The 10,543-nt window shown below is 35.0% G+C and overlaps 1 protein-coding gene across 4 annotated transcripts; it reads left to right on the top strand.

The window, feature by feature from the left end:
- Positions 1 to 209: 209 nt before the first annotated feature.
- On the top strand, positions 210 to 10,091 carry LOC131154808 (BRCA1-associated RING domain protein 1). 4 transcript variants are annotated; one of them, XM_058107567.1, is made up of 13 exons: positions 210 to 395; positions 489 to 542; positions 655 to 725; positions 1,072 to 1,167; positions 1,280 to 1,686; positions 2,351 to 2,674; positions 2,837 to 2,937; positions 4,496 to 4,682; positions 5,946 to 6,052; positions 7,151 to 7,241; positions 7,367 to 7,532; positions 7,930 to 8,048; positions 9,493 to 10,091. In XM_058107567.1, the coding sequence occupies exons 1-13, from the start codon at positions 247 to 249 to the stop codon at positions 9,835 to 9,837; spliced, it is 2,217 nt and encodes a 738-aa protein (XP_057963550.1). In that variant the 5' UTR covers positions 210 to 246; the 3' UTR covers positions 9,838 to 10,091. The 4 variants fall into 4 exon arrangements, with proteins under 4 accessions (XP_057963550.1, XP_057963551.1, XP_057963554.1 ...); XM_058107568.1 differs by having other exon boundaries at positions 216 to 395; positions 1,301 to 1,686; XM_058107571.1 differs by having other exon boundaries at positions 247 to 395; positions 489 to 523; positions 1,301 to 1,686.
- Positions 10,092 to 10,543: the final 452 nt, after the last annotated feature.

The raw sequence follows: 10,543 nt of genomic DNA, 5'->3' as shown, positions 1-10,543 counted from the left end.
ATATAGTCTTTGAATTTAGATATATATGGATTTGAATAAATTATAATATAAAATTTTATTGAATTTATGTCCTCAAATATAACTTTATGGAGAGAATAAAAAAAAAATTAAAAATTAAAAATCATATCGTTTCCCTAAACCGGCTGGTTCCGACCGGCTCCCGCGCTTCTCCTCACGGAGATATGCTTTGGGGCTAAATCACAGCTACCGTGTCTACCGTTGATATTAATCAACGGCAGTGATTGAATGATTTCTGGAACCAAATGTTGTGAGCTCTTTCTTTCTCCCAAATCTCAACCCCACCCCATGGCGGATTCTCCCAGCTACGCTCGCTTCCTCAACCCATGGGTTCTTCATCTCCAGAAGCTTGCTCTGGAGCTCAAATGCCCTGTCTGGTCTCTCTCTCTCTCTCTCTCTGAAGCTGCGATTGTTTCTGGTTTTAGAAGGTGTCTCTGATGTTGATACGGTGCTTTTTGTTGTTTTTGCAGCTTAAATTTGTTCACTCGACCAATGCTGCTGCCCTGTAATCACATATTCTGCAAGTTCGTTCTTCTTTATTTTTCCGATTCGAATGTTCATGTACATTTTATTGTGTTTTATTTCTGTGTTTTGATTTGTGGTCTTTTTTTTTTCCCCTGGGATCTGTTCACGCAGCACTTGCTTACCCAGATCGAACGAGTTTGGTTCCGAGTGTCCTCTCTGTAAAGTGCATTCTACCGATCGAGGTGAAGTTGCTGACATTTACGTTTTACTTCCTCTGTGCGTGTACGCGCGCATACTGTTTAAAAAATGCCGGATCCGTTCATCTGAAGAAGATAACGCTTCAAATTCAATTTTTTGACTGGAGCTTTGATTGATTGAATGAACTCGCTTCTAACACTGGAAAGATTTTTATTTTTATTTTTATAATGGATATGTGAAAATGACGTTCTGGAGAAATATTTCAGGTGTTGTAAATGACAAACCGGGAGAGATTAATGTGTAAAATTTTCCTTGAACAATTATTTACCCCTAAATAAGCAAGATCAGTTTAATTCATTTTCCTAATGAAAAAGCTATTTGGGACTGCAGATCTAAGGCAAGTTCCTTCCATGGAAAATATGGTAACCATCTATAAGAGCTTGGACGCCACTCTCTCTGCTCATCTCTTTCAAACTATTTCTTCAGGTGCTATTACATCATATGCTAACTTTCGTTTAAAAGTTTTATTTTAGTGATTGTACATCTGAATCTGAAAAATTTTGGGGATTATTATGAGTGGTTTGAATTTTTGTCAAAGTGGGCCCTGGGAACATTTCAGAGCAATGCCGGGTATCAGAGAGCATGGACTATGATAGCAAGTCTAGTAAGGAACATGTTGACACATCTCAGAGGGGTCCTGGTGATTCAGGCAGCGGGCAATCCATTCTCTCATTGACAGCTAACAAGCGAGTTCAGAATCAGTCTTATAATTATGATCTAAATGAGGTGGTCCTTAATGCAAAATTTGATAAATGTACCATGCAAAGCAATGTCGAAGGCACAAACTTTGTGTTGCCTACTAGGGGAGCGGTTTGCAATTATGCTAAAGGGACTTCGGAAATAGACATGAGTCATGTGGCACAATCTTCACAAGATAGTCCTCCTTCCTTTGGTGCTGATTCCAAGGGTCTAGATGATGATAGCAGTGATCAAGGCAGTGTGCCGGTAAGCTTTCATAAACTGCAAAGACCAAGGCTCATTTATGTTATGTTCAATGAGTAAATTGTACTAAAGATGTAATATAGACATGTTTGCAGCCAGCCTTGTATCTATGGGGACACGAAGCTAAACTGAAAATGGAAAAAAAATTATATGTTCTTTTACATGTTTTTTTATGCTTCATTATGGTAAATTTTCTCTCAATATTTGCCTATGTATGTGTTAGTTATTATTTTTGGCATGAAAAAGGGTAAGGTTAGGCTTAAAATAACTTGAAATGAGGTAATGAGGAAAGCTTTAATAGCCCTTAATGTAGTAGAGAAAAATGCTCTTGATCAGGTGAATTGGCGGAAAAAAATTCATGTAGCTGACCCCACCTGGGGGAACTCAAGGCTTGTTGTTATTGTGGTTGTATTTGCTTATGTGTGTGCGTGTGTATGTATTGGTTCATGACCTGTTTTGAGATTTTTTTTATCATGTTTTTCCTTTGTTGAATATTTTAGAGATATCTAAAATGTTTACAAACAAATGATCTTAAAAAATATTACATGTTTAATGTTGCTTTTAAAAACTTCATACATGAGTTGATTTCTATTTATTTTAAATGGATGTGGTTTGTCAGTAGTGTCAGGCTGATGCTTCAATATTGATGGATTTTTTTAATTTTTAGACCTCAAAAAATTATCCAGCCAAAAGATCAATGTATGAAAGTGCTGATAATGAGGCAGGAAAGAAAGTGATTGACAGACCGATTTCCGGGGCTGAAGAAGGTCTTAGGGATCTCAAGAGACAAAAGAAATTGGAATATGGACAACCAGAGATCAGCATAAAAAATGAAAGAGATTTTCAACCTATAGATTTGCATTCTTCCAGAGTTCAATTGGAACCTAATGGTGAAGGACCTCCTTCCGGCATGCAGCAGCATGCATCTTCAGATTCTTTGGATTCAAATAAATATATTTGTGCGTTCTGCCAGTCCTTTCAACTTTCAGAGGTGATTTCACAGTATTGGTCTTTCTTACATATTTATTTTATTACAAAGTCAATTTTCTACTCTTTTTTGTTATACAACAGTACTGGTACTGAATTACATAAACATCTAACGACGGAAACACAATTATGAGATTGATCTCTATTCCTTAATGTATGCTTCCAGGCTACAGGGCCAATGCTGCATTATGCCAGTGGTAAACCAGTGGTGGGAGATGAGGCCACTGGTACGAGTGTCATACATGTTCATAGGAAATGCATTGAGTGGTATGCCATCTCTGTCTTCTGTTTGAAATGGTTCAAACTTCAAAAAATTGGATGTTATGAGGTGTGATGACTGATGTCATGTTTGGTTTGCAAGTTGGTATTATTTTAATCAACATGGAATTGACATAGAATGACTGAATAATATATCTGTCCATGGGAATTCCAATTCCTATGCTATTCCACGTTGAGTTGAATAGCCCCAAAATTTGCAGTCATTTGCTTCATATTGGTAATGCTTTTATTTATTTATTTATCAAACTGTTATAATGTTCTGCAATAGCAATTCCATTCCCAACTTTGTTCATTCTGTGAACCAAATTTAAGATTATTTCAGAAAGGCATGTAACAAGGCTGTATATAGGTACAAAAGGCATTGATTTTGAAGTTTTGACTTTAAGAGTTCTATTAGTGATGCAGATTAAATGAAGTACTCTTTTCTATGCATGAAGAATTAAATGATATGGGTTATTACCGGAACCTGCATTCATGTATCTCAATCATGCACCAAAAAGAAAATCTCAATTATTGATGCAGGAAATTTTTTTGTTTGTTTGGAATATTTTTTGTTTTGAACTAATTATGATCCATATAGGGCTACAGTCTGGTAGTTAAGTTAAATAGCTGTGATAATTAATAGATTATAAGTTAAGAATGGTTGCATCATAAGTTAACCCTGAGAAAGTCACTATTTTAGTTAACAGTCATGGGTGCTCTTCATGTTACTGTGGCAGTTAGTATTAATGCTTAGTGTTATCAAAGTCCCTCATTGTTTACACGAACATAATAGGGAATTAGCATTGCATTGATCGACTGGTTTTTCCTTGGTGGGTCTTAGTTTACTGTTAACAAATGTTTTAAGCAATGTCTGGTGTTAAATGTTCTTAGAAGTTAGAACCTTTTTCCAACTGGCTATGCTGAATCAGTGTACATTTGCAGAGCATTATATAACCTAGTTAAGAAAGGGGCGACCTAGGAGTCTCTCTCCACCTCCTGACACCCCTCCTCCCCCACAAATCTTATTTCCTATTTTCTTCAATATTTATCTCCTTTAAGAATTTAAGTTACGCTTGGTTTGCGGAATGCCTGTTCTCAGGAATAGATTAGTTTAGTAGATTAGTTACAATTAATTATACAATAATTATGTTGTTACTATAAAGCAAATAATAATGTGAAATATTTTTATGAGTCCATAAAAAATAATAGACAAGGAATAACTATTCCTAAATTTCATTATGGAGATGTCTATCTTTTTTTTATTACATGTTGAATGAAATAATTAGGAATATACAAGGAATAACTGTTCTCTTGATTTCCAAAATTAAACTTAGTCTAAGAAATAACTATTCCGTTGAACCAAATGAGCCGTTAGGGTTTAGATGCTTCAATGGAATAGTTATGACTACTGCATGTTTATTGTTGTTGATTTCGTTTGTGGAAAGGCATGTACAATTGTACCTGGTTTAAAAGGATTTTTAGGGTGCTTTCATGTCGTAATTCTATATTTAAACTCCATGTATAACCTTGGTTGTTGATGTTTCAATAGCATTTGAAATAACAGGGCACCGCAGGTTTATTTTGTTAGTGAATCTGTTAAGAATTTGAAGAAAGAATTGGCAAGGAGTGCTAAATTAAAATGCAGCAGTTGTGGACTTAAAGGAGCCGCCCTTGGCTGCTATGCAAAATCTTGCAGGAAAAGTTATCATGTTCCTTGTGCAGTGCAAATTGTTGACTGTCGATGGGATTGTGTAAGTTAATTATGCCCTTCTGTTTTTGTACAACATGCTTATATGTATTGCATGAGACATGTTAGTGTTTGCATATTCAACGCGAGCTATATATATATGTTAGCACCGGAGGAATCCATGGGTGGGCTTGATACATATGGGTGAATACCAACTTGACCCAAAAGCTTTTAAGCCTATTGGGTTTTGGGCTTAACCATGAATATAAGCACCCATCATTCACTTACATTTTCCAATGTGAGACACTCACAAAAGGAATTCTCAAAAATTTCTCCCTCACTTGTGAGTTCCAACTGCTCCCCCTTCAACAGAAACCATCTCCCTTATTGAAGTAAGCTCAATTCCCCAATAGTTGCTCAAATGAGCCTTATCACTGGCACCTTACGTGCGTCGGATTGCATTCCACATGCTTTCGAACCAATCCTACCTCTCATGTCTTGACCCTATTCGGATCCATTCCCAGCCTAGATGATCCTTGTTGGTCTCAGACACACACTTGGTCTCCAATTGTTAGCACGTCAGGAGAATTAGTTTCACATCTCGACTTTTTACGTGTCGCTCACCCAGAGTTACGAACCGTCAGTTTTGATACCACTTGTTAGCACCAAAGGAATTCATGGGCGGGTTTGATACACATGGGTGAACACTAACTTGACCCAAAAACTTAAGCCTATTGACCAAACCATGTATATAAGCACCCATCATCCACTCAAATTTTTGAATGTGGGACAAACTCATAAGAGGAATTCTCAAAAATATTGTTAAGCTGAAATGGAAACGGAGAAAATAGAAACGGATTAAATGGAAACGGAAAATTAAATGGCCTTGAATAGGATGAGTTGTAGATGAAAATGAGCTGCGGAGGAGCCAGCTTTCATGCGTTGGAGTGATAATGTCTGCGTGCTAAAATAATCCATTAAATATCCCAATTACTTCCTTTCCTATCCATTCAATATAACTATATAATGAAGCAATTGTATGTGAATGTGAATAAAGTGAAGTGAATGAGCGAGGAGTGTGAGAGTGCTGAAGGTGAGAGAGAGAGAAAAATGTGAGAAGAGTTGCGTTGAGTGTGTGTCTCCTCCTATTGTTTTTCTCTCAGGTTATAGTATATTTGGTGTGCTCTGTGGACGTAGGTCAGATTAGGAACCACGTAAATCTGGTGTTCTTATTTTGTGTGCTTATTTTGCTTGTTTGTGTGATTATTGTTCCTAGATCCCTAACAATATATATATAAAAATTTATTTATTCTTTTGTCTCTTGCAGGAAAATTTTCTAGTGCTCTGTCCAAATCATTCATCTTTCAAATTTCCAAATGAAAAGTCAAATTATTCAAAGCATATCTGTAATAAATATCCTGCACCGACTGAAAGGTATAATTCTGGCATTAATAATAGTAGTTATGTCAATATTAATTTGTTTTTGTCTTTCATTTTTTTTAAAGTTTCTCTGATAAACAATATCGGACTAGTTGCATTTGGACATCATTAGTTTGTTCAAATGTCAACTTGTTCATTTAGTTTTTAAAATATGGAGGTCTCTTTCTCTTGGATTTCTAGAGGTCCTAGCTTGGGGTGGGCCTGTTAGCTAAGAAGGCAGCAAATAATTTGGAGTTTTATGTGAGGAATATGCTGCCATAGAGGTCAAGTTCTCACTTGTGTGTAGTTTCCTTTCTTCATTTTTCTAGGTGGTTCCCATCATATTTTTACTAATCATTTTTGCTTTGTTGAAAATTCTTATCCTGTTTCATGTTAAAATGTTTGTTTTGAGGTTTAGATGAGTAGTTAAGATAAATGGTTCTACAGAGGAAAATGGAATAGAGCTTTGTGATAAAGAAAATGAGATTCATTTTCTAGTTGATTTTCTTTTGGGTAAAATGTTCAATGAATAGCTCTAGATGCTGCTGAACTAGGCAGATAAAGCTTTTCCTTTCCCCCTTTCTTCTTGTTTGTTTGTTTTTTTTTTTATCTTTGGGGGTGGGGGGGTGTTGAGGGTTCAAATATTGATAAAAGCCAACCATCATTTTAAAAGAAGACAATTTTGAGAATCTGCATTTTAATTTGGATCAAATGCTTAAACAACACTGAAGTTTCATACATTCTATTCTTCTGGATCACTTGTTTGGGTATCATGTACTCAGAGTCTTGGACTAGCTCGTTTGCCAGTGTTAGTACTGATTCCTAGGGCTTCGAATGTTTTGGGGGAAGATTACTTAAATTGCTTTCTAATGTTGTTTCTTGGGGGTGCAGGGGGGATAATCTCCCAGTGAGAAGGTAAAAAAGTAAAAAACATTTGTTTGGGTGTTAATGGGTGTTTCAGAACTAAGCAGATTTTTTTTTTCCATTTTTCAAGGTAATTTTACTTGATGCTTTGTATGGCTTCTTTTTCTTCTCTTTGGTTCTTTGTATTGAACACCTCCCCCTCGGTTTGTGAAGTGAAGAAGTTAAAATACAAGATCATTCTGCATGCAGGGCCTCTCAAAAGTCAGACTTTCGGCAAGCCTCACCTAATGGAGCTAGAGAATGGGTTCTATGTGGATCTGCTCTGTCTTCTGAAGATAAGGTTGGATAATCTGGATGGGCGTGTCATATACTTTTTATTGCATTTATTCCATGGTCATGTCACCGTTGGAGACTGATATAGTTATTCCCAAAGTAAATGCATTTACTTCAACTATTGCTTTGCAGTTTCTTTTGGTCAAGTTTGCTACCATGAGTGGTGCAACTGTGGCCAAGTCCTGGAGTTCAAATGTCAGTCATGTGATTGCAGCCACAGATGCACAGGGTGCATGCACGAGGACCCTAAAAGTTCTGATGGCCATTTTGAATGGGAAATGGATCCTTACGATTGATTGTAAGTTCCCGAATTTAATAATTTGTCTTTTACTTGTAATTCTGCAGTTCGTACTTTTTCCTTTTATTTCCAAGCGTGGCTTTTGTTATGTGGTTCTTTTTTGTGTCTTGGGGGGTGGCAAAAGAAATCACTGTTTGAACACACACAATGTGAGACATGAGATTTTTTGCCAACGATGACAAACATAAGTACTGCTAAGTCATGCCATAATAAATGAATAATAAATTCTATGTTGTAGTTCAAGAATCCACTTATCCTGTGACTCCTACTGATGACCCCCCATGTGTAATGCTCATGCATTTTGGTATGCATACATGCATGTGGTCCCTTCACTTCATTTCTTCGTTGTTTCTTTGATTAATCCATTCAATAATGATAGTTGGTAATGGGTTTTCAGGGATAAAGGCATGCATAGAAGCCATGCATCCAGTGGATGAAGAACCATACGAAGTCAGCCTTGATAATCATGGCTGTCGTGAGGGCCCGAAGACTGGCAGATTTAGAATCTTGGACAATGTAATGTCCCTCTATCCTTCATGCTTGGTTGCCACTAAATAAAAATATTACGTATTTGGGAATCTTGACCTTGGTCACTTAGATTTTTCAAGCCCCTTGGCTCGAGTGTCAGACATGTTGAAATGTCAATCTGAAAAACATGGCAAGGGCGATAAAAAAGCATATGTACTTTTAGAAATGTGTTACGCGGCATTGAATTTGCATCTAAATTGATTTTTGGACTCTACAATTTCACTTAATTTAGATATATCTTTTAAAACACAAAAAATCTCTCTAAATTTGTTAATGTTACAAAATATCTTCTAAGATTTTTATTGATTTGCTTTAAAAAATACCCATGTGTCCTGTAAGTGCAGGATAGTGTAGATTTGCTGCGTCTGACACCTGTCCAGAAATAGAAAAATAAGTTTGACTCGCTGGAAGGCGTCTGCCCTGCATTGGGGTCGTGTCTGACATGCATTGGGGCCATGTGGACTCTGCCACTTGTTAAACCCTTGATGCTCAAGAGGTTGGCTGGCAACAAAAATGTTGGAACCACAATAAATCATGGCTATAAGGGATATATTAATTATTAGTTAGTGGAAAATAGTAAGGCCTTTAGGATTATTCTCAAAAATTAGAAAAACGAAAATAAAAAATAAGAAATAAAAAATAAAAATCAATAACATGTTTAATTAAAATTTATAAGACTAATACAAATTAAAAAAATTAATTAAAAAAATTCTCATTTTCATATTTAAATTAAGACTATAAAATATGATTAAAATAATAAATCTCAAATAATATTACATTAAAAATTACTATAATAAAAATAACATTTATTATAATTATTTTACTTAATTTTTCTATTTTTAAAATTTAATTTACAAGAAAAATTTTATTGTATATGACAATTGAAAAATTGTAAAATAAGTTTGTAATTGACTTTATTATTATTTTTTAATATTTATGTATATTTTTATTTTAATTATATTTAAATTCATGTAATCATTTAATTTTAATTTTTTTAATTTAAAAGTTTATAAAATGAATAATTTAATTCAAAAAAACTATTTTTGAATATATAACTCAAAATCATAAATTCTGGTTTTTAGTTTTTTGACAAACAATTGAAAATTAGTAATAGAAATATAAAATTAATAACAGAAACAAATACATTTTTATAAGCTATTTTTTTACCGAAGAAACAAAAACAGAAAATATAAAACAGTAATGATACCAGACAGGCTCTAAGATATTGGATCTAGGTCCTATATTTTCAAGTGGAAACTTGTCTCAAGTTATTCCGTAGAATTTTTCAAGTTGGGGTCCCTTTTGGTGAAGCCTTTGCTGATTGCCATTTGTAGTATGCATTGGGTTCAAATACAAGGGTAGTCCCCCCCCCCCCCATTATGTTTTTCTTTCACAATAGAATTACATTGTTGTCTGCTGTTTTCTTCTGCAGGCGCCAAAGCTTTTTAATGGTTTAAATTTTTATTTCACTGGTGAATTTCTGCCTGCTTACGAGAGAGACCTCCAAAATTTGGTTGCTACCGCCGGAGGCACTATTCTAAAGAGCAAGGAGAAGTTGATGGCCCAAGGACATGAAGTGGAAACAACTCCAACAACACTAGTTGTTTATAACCTTGATCCTCCGCAAGGATGTGATTTGGGAGATGAAGTTTCTGTTGTTTTGCATAGACTGGAAGAAGCAGATACTTTGGCTGCTGAAATTGGTTCGAGAGTCATTCCTCATACCTGGCTGTTGGAATCAATTGCAGCATGTAAGTTGCTACCTTTTGCCAGCTGATAAGGAAACATGTTCAAATATGTATCGTTTGTTCTATGTCATCAAACTTGGTTCTACTCACTAGTTGAATACAACTGGCTTTTGCTCGAGTCTTTTGTGTTGTCCAATAAAAAAAAAACGAGGTTTAAATGTTGTGTGAAAATTTTTGTATCGACATGCGATGTAAACTGATATGCTTGGATCACTGTCGTGCATCAGCAAAATGAATGAATGTTTTTTTGATGATTTAAATGAGAATCAAACTTGCCCTATCATTTCATTGCATTTGAATTTTCAAATGAATGTATTGCCAAATATGTTCTGTTCTTTTAATTTTTGTAAGAAACTGAAACATTTGCGTTGTTATTATTTTTCTAGCATGCGATTTGAATTTTCTGTGATGAAATTCATTTGTTTTGCTACTACCACATTCGTTTCTCAGCAAATGCTACACCAAAGGGTGGATGAAATTTTCCAGGTGAAATTTATTAAAGTTATAATTATTTCTCCCAAAAAAGAATATTATACAATAGAAGATAGTATAAGAGATTTATATAAGCTGCTGTGTCTATTTCAGTACTAGGATCATTTATTCTTGCATATGCATTAAATTCTGTAGCAACTTCTTGTTCAATACATAAAATTAGTGATTTTCTCATAAAACTATCCTCCAACTTGCTGTGAAAATATTCTTTTTTGAGGTACTAATGAAGTCTATAGAGCATTC

Source organism: Malania oleifera, chromosome 5 (genome assembly GCF_029873635.1).
Source record: "Malania oleifera isolate guangnan ecotype guangnan chromosome 5, ASM2987363v1, whole genome shotgun sequence".
Lineage (NCBI taxonomy): Eukaryota > Viridiplantae > Streptophyta > Magnoliopsida > Santalales > Ximeniaceae > Malania > Malania oleifera.
This window is presented reverse-complemented; position numbering and strand designations above follow the sequence as displayed.

Coding starts and splice junctions, on each gene's coding strand:
- LOC131154808 (XM_058107567.1), top strand. CDS start 247: ATGATTTCTGGAACCAAATGTTGTGAGCTCTTTCTTTCTCCCAAATCT. Junction 1,687..2,350: donor GTGATCAAGGCAGTGTGCCG/GTAAGCTTTCAT, acceptor TTTAATTTTTAG/ACCTCAAAAAATTATCCAGC. Junction 8,049..9,492: donor GATTTAGAATCTTGGACAAT/GTAATGTCCCTC, acceptor TTTCTTCTGCAG/GCGCCAAAGCTTTTTAATGG.